We start from the raw sequence: 18818 nt of genomic DNA, 5'->3' as shown, positions 1-18818 counted from the left end.
GGTTTTGTACTGTGCCTGCCTGCATCAACACGCCACAGATAAACGACTGTATGGCATATTGTTCTTATCCAACACTGCCCCCTGCAGGTCAAAATACTGCCGTTATGTAGGATGTCTGATGAGGTAAGGTATATAACCAAAGGTAAATCAAATGCATTCAAGAACTGTTAGCCACTGAGCTGAACTGTAGGATTTAGCTTGGGGAGATAACTCAAGTCTTTAGCCATAGACAAGGTGGCCCATCATGGAAGCATGGTTTATCAAACCAGCTGTTACATTTAGCCTAACACATCTGTGGCTGAAGAAATGAGTGCAACACTATCAAACATTGTGAAGACACTTTATATTTTCCAACAATAAATATACATATTTTCAAAACAAGCAAAACATTTGACATTCATAAAACATTCAATACACCAATCTTCCTTTCACTTATTTCATTCTTGATTGTCAGATACAGAGGTTAGTTGGGATGGAATGCATCTTTACTGGAATAACAAACGGCAATCCAGATTTGCCACTCTTGCCCAGGCTTAATTAAGAAATGATACACTGCATTTAGCTCGGCATGTTAACAAATGGCAGAGACATGAAGAGAAAGTTGAACAGAGAAAGATCTGAAATGTACAGAGCAGAGATAATGTCAAGGCCTTTGATGACCAGAAAGTAATGTCATTATTACCATTTGTAAGACTCACTGTGGTTAGTAAGACCATAACTCACTGTGGAGAAACAGTAGAAAACAGCAATAAGGCTTACAAAACTGAACAACACATCAATTTGTAACATGCATATTCAAGAAGCCAGTTAACTATTCTTGCTCAGGTGTTCCCATGCAGAGACTCAGCTTAGTGCCATACTATATTCTAAACACTAAAGGCCATGGCGTAGATAGGGAACCCTAGTTCAGCTCCTGCCTCGACTTGCTCTTGACTTTAGGTTTGGCTGCCAAAGGGGGCAACGTGTCAGGGGTGTCGGACTCTTCTGGCCGGGGGGTACCGGAAGCGTCGCCAGGCACGGCAGGAGGGTTCTCCAAGCCCGACGACTCCGCCAAGGGCACGGAGGACCGCTTGGGCTGGCTGAGAGACACTGGTTCAGAGAGACAGGATTTAGAACCTTGGACAGTCAATGGTTGTGTAACGGGTTTCGAATACCTGGATGTAGGACTGGTACTGTGACCATATTGCCTTCTCAGAATTTGTTCTACAAATTTATTTTACCCGGTACGTTGACCCGGTATGGCTACATCTGTTAATGCACTGGGTGAAATAGGTTTAATAACCAACATGAACGAGTGAATAAATGCAAACACCGCACAAGAAACACAATGGCAATTAATCGCTTGATATTTGTGTTTTTAAGACAGTAGTTGGCTGAGCAGGGGTCTGGTAATGTCAATGTTACGTTGATTCGATAGTAGACGGGAACCTTTGTCGTCTGATACATGGGAGATGTTGTTGTACCTTCAGACATTTTTTGGGAGCTACTCATAAATTGGCTGAGAGCTACGAGTAGCTTATGTTCGACCTGTTTGAGACCCCTGTGCTAGATTGTAAAATAAAATAAATGTGTCTGACAAGACATCACTCATAATGACCTTTTCAGACAAGCCGTGCCACTGTCACATCCTACTGCATTACAACTGACTAATGACTCTGGCTGAAGGGTTTCGTGAGTGTGATTTTAATTATGTGTCTTTCAATGTAAAGCGTATTGCAGCGTGTAGCAAATGCCGTCACTGTACCTAACATGACGTCGGACTGGACGCCTTACCTCTGGGTGTGATGCTTCTGTTGTAGCCTGCTGCGGAGGACATTGCCTGCTCCAGAGCCTGGTTGGTCCCAAGGGGCTGCTGGGAGCTGCCAAGGGTTTTAATCGGGACACCCGCTGAGCCCTGCTTGAACTTGGTGTCTTTGGCTGGCTTGGTCCAAACCAGGCTTTCTCCTACCTGCAAAGCTGTGGCCATCTTCTGAGCCATGTCCATCAGCTGTGAATACAAAAAGCAGATGTTAGAAATGTCGTCAAAAGTGAGAAAATGAAGTGGGAATATCATAGAAATATATGGCCATACATGGTTGGAACAGTATTAGGTTCATCATATCAACATCATCTTCACAAAGGGTTCCACTCCGACCAAGACATAAGCTGGAACCAATTTGGATGGAGAACGCTTCTCTGGCTAATGACCACAATTGGCTTGCGTGCACATGACCTGCCACACACTAGATTTCCCCATTGCAAGGCAATCCTATCTGACAATCCCACCCAGAATTTCCACCACCCTTTGTGAGACTCCCAGTTTCGGTTGCTATTCCACGCCTCGTTCACACCAGGCACGGCAAACTAGGCATTCCGGCGAAAGTCCATTCATTTCTATTGAAAGCGATCTGCACCGCTGCAGCTAAATTACCGCACTTGGCCAGATTTGGATGCGGTAAGACAAGTGTATCGCATGAGTTGAGTTTTTCCAACTTGCGCGGTGCTCTGTATGCTATCAGAAACTAAAATTGATGAACCACAGAAGAAGAGTGAATGTGTAGTTTTCAACTATGTGTTTACGGGATTGCAAGAAAAGCTTTGACAGCTCAATATCTTTAGCTGTCTACAAGGTCAAAGTTTAAGACGTATGCTAAATATTTGCTAGACCTGATTGGCAGTGCTTAATTTGTAAATCGGGAGGTCTTGGAACACATTGGGGCGCACGAGAGACATGGATCCGGTTGGCAAATCGACGCAAATAAAGTACATTGGTTGCGTAAATACCGGACAACAAAAAAACTTTCACCATCTGGTCAGGCAGGGCTGAGGCTGCAGGAAAAGACAAATGTATTGACTCTGATTGCTTCCAGTGCAGAGCGAACAGAGTGATGAAAAAGGACAAGACACGCACAGCAGACCAAATCTTTGAAAGTAGATGAAGTAGATGCCGGAACAAACTGAGGAAAATCTGAGAGGTGCTGGATCCTGTTCTGGCAGGATCCAGCTCAAATTAACTACTGCTGATTTGTTAAATATTTGAGGAAAATTTTCGTGGAAAATGAATATATATAGTCTGCGTGACTTCAATGTCTTCACTTCATCTAGTACAATGAAACCTATATTGAGAAAGCTCCTGCTCATCTCCATGTTAGACACTAATGAAACAAGGCTCTCCTGCATCTTTGTGATGCTGGTTATGAAGATGCGGAAGATTGATTGCAATATTTTCATAGATTGATTGCGATGTTTGCGTTAAGGTACCGTACGGTAATTTCATGCCGTGCTTGGTGTGAGCGAGGCTTTAGGAATGAACCTTAAGGAATGAAGGCACAGCTGCACTGCAATATCATCACATAACGTTATGGCAAGATCCGCAAAGTTGTCCCTATCAGCATTAAGGACCTATATGCTGTGTCAGCCAAAGTACGGAGCACAGCACCTCAGAGTCAAACTCAGTGTTGCTGTCCTTCAGCATGTTGACTTTCCTCTCTATCTCCTGGTACTGTTGCAGGGCACCCTTCTTGTCCCCGTGGTTGTACAGTAAAATGGCAAAATTCAGGTTGACCAGAGGATTGGAACTAGGAGAAACAAGGAGGCAGATCAGTAACCAATGGTGGAGTAAGTGATGCATGAAATAGACAGCCATATTGGGTTGATTTTCGCATCAACTAAGGGCATTTATAGGGTAAAGAGTTGTATGAGTTGATTATAACATGAAAAGCTATTATCAAATATTAGCAAAAATGTGAGGGGTGTACTCACTTTTGTGAGATACTGTATGTATGTTTAAGTGTCATTAAATTCAACACAACTTGAACTCTCTGGACGTACTCAGGACCCTAAAGTTCAAACTGAATTTAGGTTTGATTGGACGGAACTTACTGGTCTAAAGCCACAGCTTGTTCGTAGGATCTCCTGGCGTTGTCCAAGTCCTCCAGATTGGTCAGCGCAACTGCAAGAGAACTTCCGCGGTCACTTCCAAGTAACTAAATGTATCAATATACAGTACGTAAACCTCTTGACATCCATAATCAAATTAATGGTGTGTACTTTCACCTGCCAGCAGCATGTAAAGCTCTCCAAGGCGAGGCTGCAGGTTGGTGGCGGCGCTGAGGAAGTGAAAGGCGGAGGCGTACTGCTGCATGGTGAGGTGCACCAGGCCCAGGTTGTACAGAACTTTCCAGTCGAACGGAGACAGGTAGTGGGCCCGCTTCAGACAGCTGATGGCCTGGTCGATGCCGAGGAGAGTGACATGGCTAGACAACGACACGACCACGGCCATTCAAAGGGCATCTGAGGCGTGTACTGTACTCTTATCTCCGTATGCCCAATGTGATGTCACGGAAACCAATCACCAACAACGTATAACTTATTACACGTCTGTCACATTCGATCCATCGCGCGAAACAGATCTGTCCTTTGAGGTTATTTTAAGGTCACGTATACGTGAAATATATGATAACAGTAATTCACTCACAGCTACATATTTCTTCTTGCTGAAAAAGCACATGCCGATGTTGTTCCAGAGCGGGGGGCTCTCGGGGACTACGCACGCCGCCACGCGGTACTTGTTCATGGCCACGTCAAAGTCCCCGTGGGTCTGCATCATACTGCCGGCTGCCAGGATGGCCTAGCAGGGAAAACATACATGACCGGTACGTGACACGATGCCGCTTTACATGTTAGGTGTTCATAGAACAAAAATCGTTCATAGAAACTGTACAAAATCAGGGCAACCTACCTTATAGTTACTAGGATCAAAAGTAAGTGCATTCCCCAGATGTTCAAATGCTTTTTGGTATTTTCCCAGCTGTTTAAGAGAGTCATCGATCAGTGAGAGCAAAAATATTATTTTGGGGGGGAAAAAACAAGCTTTGTTTGGAAGATTCACACAACAACAATGCTAATCCGGTAGCTAATGAAAAGCCCACACTGTTTGATTACAGACCCACCTGCAGATACAGCAGCCCCAGAGTGGTCAGCAGCTCTGTATTCTCAGGAGAGAACCTAGACGCAGGAACAGACACTCCCAATGAAATACATTACCCTCATGCATGTAGTAACACAGAATAATGCCTGAACTTTGTCACATGCATAAAATAAGAACCCCTCCTGGAATCTGCTGATTATTTAATAGTTTCAGTTCAGCGTCAGAGCGGAGTATTAATTATGACTGGGGGGAAAGAGAAGATGTATAGAAGCGAGGACGTTGAATTAAGGCTCCCAGTGGTTAGTCTCATTAAAAGCACACCAAGGGGCCGGGCTACTTGATTAATTAATTCACTGAATAGGAGGTGGTAATAACAAGCCCTGCAAGTGGACACATATATTCACCGATATCGGTCATTACCCTATTTATTATACTGCCCTGGACAGGGATAATATTTATATACTAATGACATACATACTAAAAATAAACATTTTCAAATCCATACAAATAAACAAACTAATATATATGTGTGTATGTATGTAGATATGTTTGTATGTGCGCACGCGCACACACACACACACACACACACACACACACACACACATATATATAGTAATAAACATACTAATAATATACATACTAATAAACATACTACAAATATATATAGTAATAAACATCATAATGTACATACTAATAAAGATTCTAAAGATACACATCAGTTTGCATTGACGTGTAGTCTCCTCATATCCACTTTAGAGTCCCCACCGTAAACCATCCTGGACTAGCTAACAGTATTCCAGTTCCGTTCAGTAAGGGAAAGGGAGGAGGAATTAAAAAAAAAGTATTGTTAAAAGTCTTGTAAACGTTGGAGGCAGTATTCTACACCGTGCCCATTTAGGTACTGTGGTATGCTAGTGATGATACTGAAACTTTAATTTGGACGTGTACAATATGCTGAACAAGGCCATGGGTGGTCATCAGTCAGAGATCAATAGTGAGTTTTATTCAGTTTTTCAGAGGCATTTAAAAAAAAAAAAGGTTCTTAAGATTTTATGATTATAGCCGGGATGAGATCCCGCTGTTTGATGCACAGCAGGTTTCCTAACCCTTCAGGGATTTTCTTTTTTGTCATATTTTATTCTGTCTTAAATGAAAATCTTCATTAATATCTATGTAGAGACAAATTGCCCTTCTGTTGCATAATCATTACTTTAAAAAGAATGCCTTACAAGCTTGTCCCTATTATCATTGCACTATTATGTACAACCAATTTCCTAATAAAGTATCAAACTGCTTTGGCTTTGGGTACACATTTTGGATCATGGAAGTTCAGTAAAATGTGTTCCTTTATATAACCTTGTTTCCAAAAATGTTGGGACACTGCATAAAATGCAAATAAAAATGTGAATGCAATGAGGTGCCAATAATTTATCCCTATATTTAACTGAAAACAGTACATAGACAACATATCAAATGTTGAAATTGCTAGCAACATATTTCAAAGAAGTTGGGACAGGGGCATGTTTACCACTGTGTTGCATCACCTCTTCTTTTACCAATACTCTGTAAGCGTTTGGCAACTGAGGAGACCAATTGCTGTAGTTTTGAAAGTGAAATGTCTTCCCATTCATGCTTGATATAGGACTGCAGCAGCTCAACAGCTCAGAGTCACCTTTGTCGTATTGTTCATATATAATGCGCCAAATGTTTTCAGTGGGTGACAAGTCTGGACTGCAAGCAGACCAGTATAGCACCCATACTCCTTTACTACATAGCCATGCTGTTGTAATACGTGCAGAATGCGGTTAGGCATTGTCTTGCTGAAATAAGCAAGGCCTTTCCTGTAAAAGACAATCTGGATGGCAGCATATGTTGCTCCAAAACCTGTATATATTGTTCAGCATTAATGGTGCCTTCACAGATGTGCAAGTTACCCATGCCATGTGCACTAATGCACCCCCATACCATCACGCATGCTGGCTTTTGAACTGTGCACTGATAACAAGCCGGATGGTCCATTTCCTCTTTTGTCCAAAGGACACTGTGTCCATTAATCCCAAAAATAATTTCAAATGTTGTTTTGTTAGACCACAGAGTAGTTTTCCACTTCGCCTCAGTCCATCTTTAATGAGCTCGGGCCCAGAGAAGGTGGCATAGTTTCTGGATCTTGTTTATATATGGTTTCTTCTCTGCATGTTAGAGTTTTAACTTGCATCTGTGAATGCAGCGACATACTGTATTCAGACAACGGATTTCTGAAGTGTTCCTGAGTCCATGCAGTGCTGTTTACTACAGAATTGTGCCTGTTTTTAATGCAGTTCCATGCTTACAGAGATTTCTCCAGATTCATTGAATCGTTTAATAATAATAATAATATGTATTGTAGATGAGATCCCCAAACTATTTGTAATTTTATGCTGATAAAGTGCAAATACCTCTCCATGAACTGCCACCTTAATGTGGTGGAGGGGTTTGAGTACCCGAGTGACCCTAGGAGCTATGTTGTCTGGGGCTATATGCCCCTGGTAGGGTCTCCCTAGGCAAACAGGTCCTAGGCGACGGGTCAGACTAAGAGCGGTTCAAAACCCTTTAATGATGAAAACAATTTTGAGGACCGTGACGTTGCCCGGTATGGCGCAGCCGGGGCCCCACCCTGGAGCCAGGCCCGGGGTTGGGGCTCGTATGCGAGCGCCTGGTGGCCGGGCCTTTCGGGCTCAGCCCGAAGGAGCGACGTGGGGCCGCCTTCCCGTGGGCTCACCACCTGCAGGAGGGACCATAAGGGGTCGGTGCGGAGAGGATCGGGCGGCAGTCGAAGGCGGGGGCCTCGACAACCCGATCACTGAACACGGAAACTAGCTCTAGGAACGTGGAATGTCACCTCGCTGGCGGGGAAGGAGCCTGAGATTGTGCGTGAGGTTGAGAGGTTCCTAGTCGGGATCACCTCTATGCATGGCTTGGGCTCTGGAACCACACTCCTTGAGAGAGGATGGACTCTTCACCACTCTGGAGTTGCCCATGGTGAGAGGCGGCGGGCTGGTGTGGGTTTGCTCATAGCTCCCCAGCTCTGCCGCCATGTGTTGGAGTTTACCCCGGTGAACGAGAGGGTCGTTTCCCTGCGCCTACGGGTCGGGGATAGGTCTCTCACTGTTGTTTGTGCCTACGGGCCGAACGGCAGTGCAGAGTACCCAACCTTCTTGGAGTCTCTGGGAGGGGTGCTGGAAAGTGCTCCGACTGGGGACTCCATCGTTCTACTGGGGGACTTCCACGCCCACGTGGGCAACGACAGTGACACCTGGAGGGGCGTGATTGGGAGGAAAGGCCCCCCTGATCTGAACCCGAGCAGTGTTCAGTTATTGGACTTCTGTGCTAGTCACAGTTTGTCCATAACGAACACCATGTTGAAGCATAAGGGTGTCCATCAGTGCACGTGGCACCAGGACACCCTAGGCCGTAGGTTGATGATCGACTTTGTTGTCGTTTCATCTGACCTGCGGCCGTATGTCTTGGACACTCGGGTGAAGAGAGGGGCGGAGCTGTCAACTGATCACCACCTGGTGGTGAGTTGGATCCCATGGTGGGGGAGGAAGCTGGACAGACTCGGCAGACCCAAGTGTACTGAAAGGGTCTGCTGGGAACATCTGGCCGAGTCTCCTGTCAGAGAGATCTTTAACTCCCACCTCTGGCAGAGCTTCGACTGGATCCCGAGGGAGGCTGGAGATATTGAGTCCGAGTGGACCATGTTCTCCACCGCCATTGTCGAAGCGGCCGCTCGGAGCTGTGGCCGTAAGGTCTCCGGTGCCTGTCGAGGCGGCAATCCCCGAACCCGTTGGTGGACACCGGAAGTAAGGGATGCCGTCAAGCTGAAGAAGGAGTCCTATCAGGCCTGGTTGGCTTGTGGGACTCCTGAGGCAGCTGACGGGTACCGGCAGGCCAAGCGGACTGGTTTTCGTCTGGGCCGTGGAACACTGGACCAGCTCTATATCCTCTACAGGGTGATGGAGGGTTCATGGGAGTTTGCCCAACCAATCAAAATGTGCCTCCTGGACGCCTTCCCGGGAAGGTGTTCCGGGCCCGTCACGCTGGGAGGAGACCCCGGGGAAGACCTAGGACACGCTGGGGGGACTATGTCTCCCGAGAGGCCTGGGAACGCCTCGGTGTCCCCCCGGAAGAGCTGGAGGAAGTGTCTAGGGAGAGGGAAGTCTGGGCATCTCTGCTTAGACTGCTGCCACCGCGACCCGGCCCCGGATAAGCGGAAGAAGATGGATGGATAGTGCAAATAGTGCAACAATTCTTCAATTGTTGCACTATTTGCCTGCACTGTCTTTCACAACCCCTCCCCATCTTTACTTCTGAAAGACTCATCCTCTCTGGGATGCTCTTTTAATACCCAATCATGTTACTGACCTGTTGCCAATTTACCTAATTAGTTGTGAGATTTTCCACCAAGTTTTTTTAGCATTACACAACTTTCCCAGTATTTTGTTGCCCCTGACCCAACAAGTTGCAGGCATCAAATTCAAAGTGGGCATATATTTTTCAAGAAACCATAAAATTTCTCAGTTTCTACATTTGATATGTTGTCTTCATACTATATTCTTTTGAATATAGGGTTTACATGATTTGCACATATTGCACTGTTTTTTGCCTTCTATTTTTCCTTTACATTTTACACAGCATCCCAACTTCTCTGGAAACAGGGTTGTAACTCAAACATAACACATTTGAGTTGTTTACCACCAAGCAACCTTCCAACAAACCTCCAGTTCCACCCATAAGAGTGAGGACGTCTTTTGAATAAAAATTCATTACAGAGCCTGTTATCAGTAAACATCATCTACTTGCAAAACCACAAAGAATATTTTCCCCTAAGGACATCTTCTAGGTCATACTAAAACAACTGCCCACCTTTTAAAACATTTCACACGGTTTCTACGTCCAAACTTACTCCACTGCAGCCTTGTACACGTCAACTGCCTTGTCTGTGTCTCTCGACAACAAATGGACCTTCCCCAGTGTGAGGAATGTCCGGTCTTGTTTGTTCAACTGCAAGGCTGCGTTTAACTGCTCCTCAGCCTGGGAAACAACACAGACCTGAAATCATCCACATTAACTAATTGTATGCTCACTTAGAGGTGTCGTTTCCAACTGACATCTGTATGGGGGGGAAGAAACATAAACTAATCCAGTTCACACTCACATTTTTGTAGTCCTTTATGACAGAATAGCACACACCCAGATTATGGTGGACCTCCTGCAATAAGAACAATAACAGATGGCTATATGGGACCTTAACTCAAATCAACTTAAATCAACATCGCTCAATAGGAATCAGGTACATTGTTCACTAATGTCTAGACAGACAAATATCTGTAGCTGAGGAGAAGTCTGTAACAATCCACTAAAATAAATACTGAATATGGGTACATATTATGGTGCCAGTGATCCCAGGTTTCAGCCAAGGAGCTAATAAGTACAGTCTTTTCCCTTACCCAGTCTTCATCATTGAGTTTCCCGGCTTCGTGATAAACCTCAATGGCAGCCTTGTGTTTCCCAAGCAGAAAACTGTGGGGAATTATTTATTTTAGATCAATTCGGTTGTAAAATGGTATTCAATTCGGTTGTAAAATGACCTCCATCACCAAATATAGCTCCTCATCCATCAGACGATATGAATGACTTTAATCAAGTAAAAAACCCTCAGTTGTAACAACACTTATATTACTAATACAATGTTCTGCATGAGCTCACTGGGCCAGTTGAGTGATATAATTACATCCGTGGAATGTCCACCCTAGGTAGGCCCAGATTATTTTCTACTTACAGTGATCGGGCCACTTGCTTGAGGTTGTCCGGGTTGGCAGGATTGAGGATGGCACAGCTTTGGAACAGCTCTAGTGACTGCTGGATCTGCCCCTCCAGACGCAAGATCAGTGCTTCAGGGCAAGAAAATAGGATTTAACAGCACATCAGCACATTCAGCAAATACATTCAATTTATGGAACAATAGGGGCTAGAGGGTAGACCAGTTGTGTGGAAACGGTTCATTTAAAGCTCAATTTTGATTTGTATAGACTAGCTCCGTTATAGGGAGAGCTGTGGAGCGCACCGTGGTTCAGCTCACCTTGTACGTATATTGCATATTCACACATTCCCCGGGTCTCTTGCAGCTGTTCTTTGATGATATCCTTTGAAAACACAAAACAACAAACATGATCTCCGCTCTTCGAGCACGGAGAGACGTTACAAGACATCCGCAAGGAGGTTGGAGACAGTGAAAAACCTCGAGCCTGCACAGACACACCAGATCTATGCTGATCTTCACCAGGAGCGCCTACGCTGGGAAATGCTGATGCACGAAAATACATTATTATTTGAAGCTATTTATGCTAGAATCCTTTCTTTTTATATGGGTGCATGTGAGACGGTTCCACTGCAGCCATCTGAAGACTACATGTTAGTCCCACTCAGGTTTGGCATTGGCACAACAAAGATGGACAACGTAACCCAACATTCTTTGTTCATGCCTCTATTCAACCACAGGAAGTTTTATAACAGGTGGTGTTATAAAACTCTACATCTGAGCACATCTTGTGTAACCGGACCTTTCATTTGTAATTTAATTCATACAACCATACAAGCAGAGATGGAGAGAATAGAGTGACCTAGAAGCATTTCCAAATGATCACATAATTTTCTCAGCAGGGCTTTTTCAGTGGACGACAATAACTGAGCGAGAGGGAGGGAGGGCCCGGTTACTGTCTTCACTCAGGTGAATGCGGTCTAGGCTGACAGAAAGGTCAGAGGGACACCAATTAATATTCAGTTAGTTAGAATGAGTGTCAGTGAGGCATTGGACCGGACTATCAAAAGACAGGGGCGTGGCTTACCTTGCAGGTCTCGTAGTCCTTGCGGATGTAATGTAGGTGGATGAGCCAGTTTTTGCGCTCCGGAATGGGAAGTTCTGGAGCTGTCGAGTCGGAGAGGGACAGAATAGGGATTTGTGGCGCATGAGAAGGCAGCACTTTAGAACGGAGAGGAAGTGAGTTGAATGGTTTTGCTGTCATTATACAAGGCAGTCAATAAGAGCCTAAGGGTACTGATCACTGACTGCTTTTTTCACCCCTTCTGACAAACTGGCCAGATTATTCAGGACAAGATCCACGACGGGGTTTAAAATCAATGCACCCATGTTTAGTTAGACTGGTGGCTCATTAGGAGCTCACAGAGCAATTAAGCCAGCTCCTTAAATCAGATAAGAGTATTTCCTCCCAAGTTACAGACATTTCACGACATGAAACTATGGCGATGTGCGTTATTAAGATGACACCAGATACGATACATACTTAAAAACACCTCTTCGTGCAACACTATTCAAACACAACAACAGCTACAGTGGGTGTGAGTTGTTAGTTACAGATGGTATTGCTTTTTTATTACACTTCTGCAGGCTAAGATGTTCCCTTTGTTGCCCAGGCAACCATGTCTTAAACAAGCTCAGTGCTTGTGACGGAAAAGAGACATCATGCGCTACAGACAGAAAGGCAGACAAAGGGAACATTTAATTCAACAAAGGGATATACTGTATTTGGTGAGCAACCATAGCCCTAACAGCCATGCTAATGCATCACAGCAAATTAAATCTTTCCTCCAGTCGAAAGGATTCAAGAAGGCAGCCATTGTAATTCCAAATAGCAACTTCTTTGATTTCAGTAATCCTTTAACCATGTACCTATCTGTGAGGCAGCAATGGGATATTGGCTATATGAAATGAAGCCAACTGAGACTTTACTAGACAGGCTCTGTTACTGATAGATGGTGGATGCCAATAGTCTAGTACCTCTGGAAGTTTTGCCATTCACACTAAAGCTCTCCCCGTTTTATCTGGCCAGTCTTTAAGTTGGAGCTGTTGTGTCTCACAGCAAGAACCCTGACTAGGGCTCCACTCTTCTCAACAGCGTTCCCTCTTCGGTAAGTGGTAGACCGCAGTGCATGTAGACGGCAACCCCTCTCTCATATTTGCCACATCAGATGTGGACTGGCCCTATTTGTGGGCTTAATCCGCTTTTCTCCTGCTGAGACAGCAATAATATTCTTGTCTCTGGGTTTCAGCTGCAGCCCTGTGGCATTCTTAAGTCCACACTCACTAAAGCTAGGGCGATTTTGAGCGGGGAGAGGGGTTCATCTCTTACACGTCTTTACGAGACAATAAAGAGAAAACCAGCGACAGGAAGAGGAACCCCGCGGGGAACCATCCAAATATAGCCATCGAAAAGGTTTAATCCCAAACATGCTGGATTTCGGTCATTGTATTTCTATAATCTCTGTAATTTGTACAGAAGAGGCAGATTTGCATTATTTGGTCTGCTAGAAACATTTCCAGAGCTGAGCGAAGACAATGAAGTGATGCAGAATGCCGGAAGAAAAGACTGCAGAGATCAAAAGACCCCTGGAGAGAATCACGTTCACTTTTCAACTTGTCACCTCATCGGAAATGTAGGTCAAGTTGAAAAGATGGTTGGTTGGTACATCTCCAATGGCACTGTATTAATTAAATAACACTTCTGCAAGAAAAGTATGCGTACACAAAATAAAGCTTGGTATAGGATCTCACGTAATTTTCTATCAAGGGTAAATTTGTGTGATGGACCAAACCAGTAGGCCAGTACTCAACAAACAAGCCTATTGCATTAACTAAGGTAACTAAGGCCCTTTACTGTAAATGAGATGTTAAAACATAGGACATACTGTCACTGTTCAAAATAATAAAAATACATTTACCTTTTGGAGCCCGACCTTTCTTTGGCTCAGAGGCAACTAGGAGCTGGGGGGGGGAAATGTAAGTTATTAGGGAGATCTGAGGCAACAAATTGTGGCATGGTCAGAAAGATTCAAGAAAAATGTCCCTAGTTTTTACATGGTAACAGTTTAGATGGCGGTCAGTCTGTCCCTTCTCTCCAGTTCTTGTTTACATTGCATTAGTACATGATGGGGGACTAGGGTCACTCTGAATATGCATAGTTATTTTAGATTCAATTCAAGAAGTGCTCCCTTATAATTTGGTGATTGTTTTAATAACAGTATCTGAGCCCTTTTGGACCACCTGGTGTGACAACTCCTAACTGTCCCTGTACATCTGGTTGTGTGGCAAATCTAGTTTCTGACTGACGAGTATTGCTGACACTGCCCACAAACCACCTTCCCCGACCCTGTCCACGCTCTGGATTCTGCATAAAGACTCAGTCTATAAGCAATCTGTATTTACTAACCTGCTGGTCCACATTATATTGCAGAATAACGTGGCCTAGAAAATATATTGCCCTTAACCCAGCACACCCAGAAGAGGACTGACCACCATCACACAGCCTGTCCTTCTAAAAGTACGGCTTCTCACCTGTATGTCAGCTCTTTTGGTTGCATGGATTGCAACCCCTTCTGTTGTGAGTGCTGTTCATTAGGTTTGGCTATTCTTGCTATTGCAATGTAAACACTTGCTTTATTTTCACATTTCATACTCCTAAAAGATGACAATTCTCTTTTTCATTTAATGTTAATTTTATTGTGTTGGACTAAAGCTTACATTATTAAAAATAGATTAATTGGCATTCTCTACAAAATTACAAAGCATTCAAATAAAAATTACTTCAAAATAAAAGTAATGTGTAACAGCTTTTACCAATAAGTAAAAGCATTCAGGTAGTGTTCATATTGTAAAAGCTGCACCACAAAATGTGAAATATTGTTATGCAAATGTAATCGATGACATACACACAATGCGAGTAATGCTGTACTTCCCACAAAGCTAAAACAGGATACAATACACAACTACACAAGGTAATAATCTGGCAATAATTGTATCCTGTGAAGATGTCATAATGGAGTCTCAAATGACAGATGCAGGTCCTTCACTGGGCCATTTAGTATTATGTTCATCTGTGAACCCAGCCTCTTTCTGCTGATAATCCTGGCCAGTTACGACCCTGTTCCATTCAGGCAGAAACTGTTCCGTCTTCATCTTGTTCAGGCCAATGTTCCATTCTGGTAGAAACTGTTCTTTCCCGAGTTCGCACAGGTCATGTAGTACACAACATGCAACGCCAACGTCTGTCGTCAACTTAATGTCCATGCACTTCGCCAGACATCTCCAGCGGCCCTTCATGTGTCCAAAGGCATTGTCAATAGCCACCCTGGCAGAACTTAGGTGGTCATTGAACTTCGGCGGTTGCTTATTCAGAGTGGTGTCCTGGGTAAAGCCTGTCATCAGCCACCTCCTCAGTGTAGTAGGCTGTATCTTCAACCACATCAACCGGTATCTTTACTCAGTTGACAATCGTTGAAACGTGTGGCAGAGATAGTAAATATATTGTTACATAAAAAGGTCATAACTACAAACTAAGCAAGCCTTTGTATATCTTTTCTATAAATGAAGCAAAAACTCTTGTTTAATCACATACATCCTCGAGGAAAAGATGGCCACCCTGCTCCTCTAATAGCTTGAGAAGGTCAGAGTTGCCGAATATTCTGTCATCCCCTCTGCAACCTGGATACCTGACATGAATCAGTGAACCTGTTGAAAGACAAGCAACTGTCAAACTTGGCTTGAATCAACAAAAGGTAACAAGCGGTAATATGGCCTTGATTTATTTATGCAACAACTGAAATAGATAAGCAGACAACTTGCCTGAGGTTACAGTCAGCAACAGCTTGCAACACAATGGAAATCTGCTGTTTGCTGTTGAAATAGTCCTTTGCGTTTTCTTCTGGGGTAGTGATGGGGATGTGTCTCCCCAATGGCGCCATCACATTGGGGATAACCAAGCTGCTTAAATCCACAGAGGATTTCCATGATGCCTTTACCACTGGGTAACGAAATGAAGCGTTTGTCCAGTGTCTTCACATCCGCTGCAGTTACCTATCGTAGTACCATGCAAACTGGAAACGGCGACTCCAAACAATATGGAAATAAATTTGGCACTCGCTAGGCATTGAACACCACCACAGAAATATAGCCAGCCTTCCACTGTATTCAATTGTATTTGGGATTTTAGCGGTACGTTTTGTTATCTCAGACTCTAGTACGCCTGCAAGGTGCTCAAATGTGGCCCTAGACACGCGGAAATGTTTGTGCCACTGGTCATCTTCGCTACACTCCAACATCGCACTGCAAAAAAAAGTCACCGTGACTTTGTTTCCCGCTTCCACACACTGCGCTGGTGACTTGCACCCTTGACGGCTGCTCGAGTTAATACAGATACTACGGTAGCCGCGTGTAAACGCTAGAATTGTAATCTGTGCTGTCGTTCAACATGTGTGTTAAATGTACATCTCCATCGAGATTACACTGACATGAAATAAACCAGGAAAGAATTGTCGGCCGGCCCACAATTCTTTGTCGGCCGGCCCACAGTTAAAGGTGATAAATGTAGTTGCCCTCACAGGATTCGAACCGGGGTCACCCGCGTAAGTGGCTGTGTCTTTAACCACCACACAACAGCGCAATACATTTGGCCACTGCCGGGGTAGCATCCCGACAGTAGTTAATTTTGTCACGCATTAACATCACACCACGTTTGAATATTTCACCATCAACTGACAAATGTTTCTTATGAAGTTTACCTCCACCACAAATAGCGTCTATGAACTGAACGGCTTTTGCTACTGGCCGTTTTAACAGCTTATTAGCCAGTAATAGGCTTACTAGTATCTAACTTGGTATAGCCATAAGAATTAAGCAATTCCTAGCGAGACTGAATATGAACTTTACACTGCCACAGCTATTTCATTTCATGGCACAACAACGTTTGTTTTTCTTTCATTCGTGAATGATATTGATACAATGAATATCAATAGAGGTGATGATAACAGACTTTCTCGACAAGTGAAAAGACGAGAGAAATGTGGAAACCCCTACTCTTTTACTGCCCAAGGGGTTTTGATCTAGCCTATATTACCCCAAAAAGCATGCATGGATGCGTACTTCGAAAATTCACCAGAAATAGTCGCAATATAACTGTGAACCAGTTTTATTTTAGGTTTAATACAACACAGGTACTGAAGGTTGTAGCAAGCGAAGTTTCTGTCTATCAAATCCTAATGAAGTTTTGGCCCAAACAAATCCTCACGCATAATTTGCTTTGACTGGGACGAGACTCGCAACCTATTGATTGCAGGTCTGTATCTCTAACCACTACGATAAGTTACAAGGGGTAGTCAGTCAGTCAGTCACTCAATAAGTAACAGACATATGCTCTTCTTGAACGCTCCGCTTACCGGGTCCGGCAAAAACCTCAGCATGATTTGTTGCAGCTTCACGACAGAGGTGGAAACTGTACAAAATAAAAGTACTCGGCTGTGTTCTCCAGTTTTGGGAAGTTCTTAAGTTAGAGCAAAAATGACCAGAAAAACAGAGTTCACAACTAACCAGTGACATTGGACATTTACACTCTACCTTTTTATTTAATTGAGTTGAGTACTTTTTCCACCTTAAGCCTATTAAGAAAATGTCGCGGTCTGATGACGAATTGTTGTGTTTTTACGTAGTATTTGACACAAGTAAAATAATTGAGATATTTTAATGTACTATGTTCAATATATTAAACGCATAAGCCGTGGGTGCGTTAATTATCTAACTGAGCAAAACATAGCCACTGAAACGGTAACGTAGTTTCAGTAACTTTTTACACTCGCTTTCATCGCCAGCTAAGCGAGTTCAGCATGATTCTGCTCGACAACATTTTAGGCAAAGTAAACAACAACACGTGAGCTTAGAGTTATAAGGTTCCATCTGACATTTCTGTTAAAACTGAGTTATTTACTAAATGTTTAAATAATTCAAATATCAATATGTCTTATTTCTAAATCTTATAAAAGTATACATTTTTCACATGTAGTGTTTGTGTTAAGATATTCAGGTTTCAATATGGCTATATTTATTCCTTGAAACTGAAGGTTTTACATTGTGATAGTGAGATGGAACCTTATAATTCTGAACCGATGAGAGCTCTCAGAATTATAAGGTTCCAGGTGCGTTTGAACTATTCCAAAAAAGAACATTTCTAATTGTCCCAGGATTTTGATATGACTTATCCTAAGTACAACTAGGGCGATGGCCTTGTCAAGCTATAAAAAATAAATATACTATGCAAAACATTTGCTAACAGGGATATGAGATATTTGATGCTCAATATCTCTGAATCATAGTGAACGCAGATGGAACCTTATAATTCTAAGCTCACGAACAGCAAATATTACAGTTGACCATCTCCGACACTGCATATGTTATCCGTTTTAGAATCGAAATAAGTCCAAATTGATCATAGCAAATAGAAAAGTTATTCTCACCGTTAGTGGGTTTTCTTCATTCGCCATTTTGACCACATACAGAAGCGGTTGCCATGCTTACGCTTCTTGGAGTTTTTTCTTCTTCTTTCATTTTTGGTTGGCAGATCGCATCCAACTAAAGACGCATATACCCCCACCTACTGCACTGGAATGTGAGGCAGGTTACGGCCTCCCAATTCGTACCCTCATAATTATAACTACCTCCTTCCTTTTCCCTCACCCGCTTATCCTCCACAATCCTGTCATACATTTTCTCCCTAACTACGTCATACCTTTCACAGAAAAACAACACACGTTCTACCATTTCCAACACCAAACACTCTTCACACAATCGTGTCATATTTTCCCATGACTCTCAATTTGGCGTTCAAGCCCATGTGCCCATATCTGTTCCGTACCACTTCTCTCCTACACCCCACAATTCCCATCTCTACCCTCACAGACCCATGTATTCAATAAAAATGTCTCTGTTTACGACCTTCACTCCACTGTCTCTCCCATGACTCAATCCCTGCTGACCGTATCAAGGACATGAACTACCTACGACCCAACGGGACTGGAGCACTACCTC

General features: G+C 43.5%; 1 protein-coding gene across 3 annotated transcripts; it reads right to left on the bottom strand.

Moving 5' to 3' along the window:
• Window positions 1–326: 326 nt before the first annotated feature.
• Window positions 327–18818, bottom strand: LOC105013791 (Bardet-Biedl syndrome 4 protein homolog). 3 transcript variants are annotated; one of them, XM_010875578.4, is made up of 16 exons: window positions 18248–18818; window positions 13688–13730; window positions 11797–11876; window positions 11031–11094; window positions 10731–10842; window positions 10399–10471; window positions 10107–10160; window positions 9855–10000; window positions 4932–4986; window positions 4721–4789; window positions 4457–4609; window positions 4036–4207; window positions 3862–3931; window positions 3419–3557; window positions 1774–1987; window positions 327–1089 (listed from the first exon to the last, which is right to left on the bottom strand). In XM_010875578.4, the coding sequence occupies exons 1-16, from the start codon at window positions 18272–18274 to the stop codon at window positions 902–904; spliced, it is 1659 nt and encodes a 552-aa protein (XP_010873880.2). In that variant the 5' UTR covers window positions 18275–18818; the 3' UTR covers window positions 327–901. The 3 variants fall into 3 exon arrangements, with proteins under 3 accessions (XP_010873880.2, XP_010873897.2, XP_010873889.2); XM_010875595.4 differs by having other exon boundaries at window positions 9855–9982; window positions 18248–18816; XM_010875587.4 differs by lacking the exon at window positions 18248–18818 and adding an exon at window positions 17177–17689.

The sequence above is a fragment of the Esox lucius genome, chromosome 2 (assembly GCF_011004845.1).
Source record: "Esox lucius isolate fEsoLuc1 chromosome 2, fEsoLuc1.pri, whole genome shotgun sequence".
NCBI classification, from domain to species: Eukaryota; Metazoa; Chordata; class Actinopteri; order Esociformes; family Esocidae; genus Esox; species Esox lucius.
Note: the sequence above shows the minus strand (reverse complement) of the source record. Positions and strands in the feature narration are given on the sequence as shown.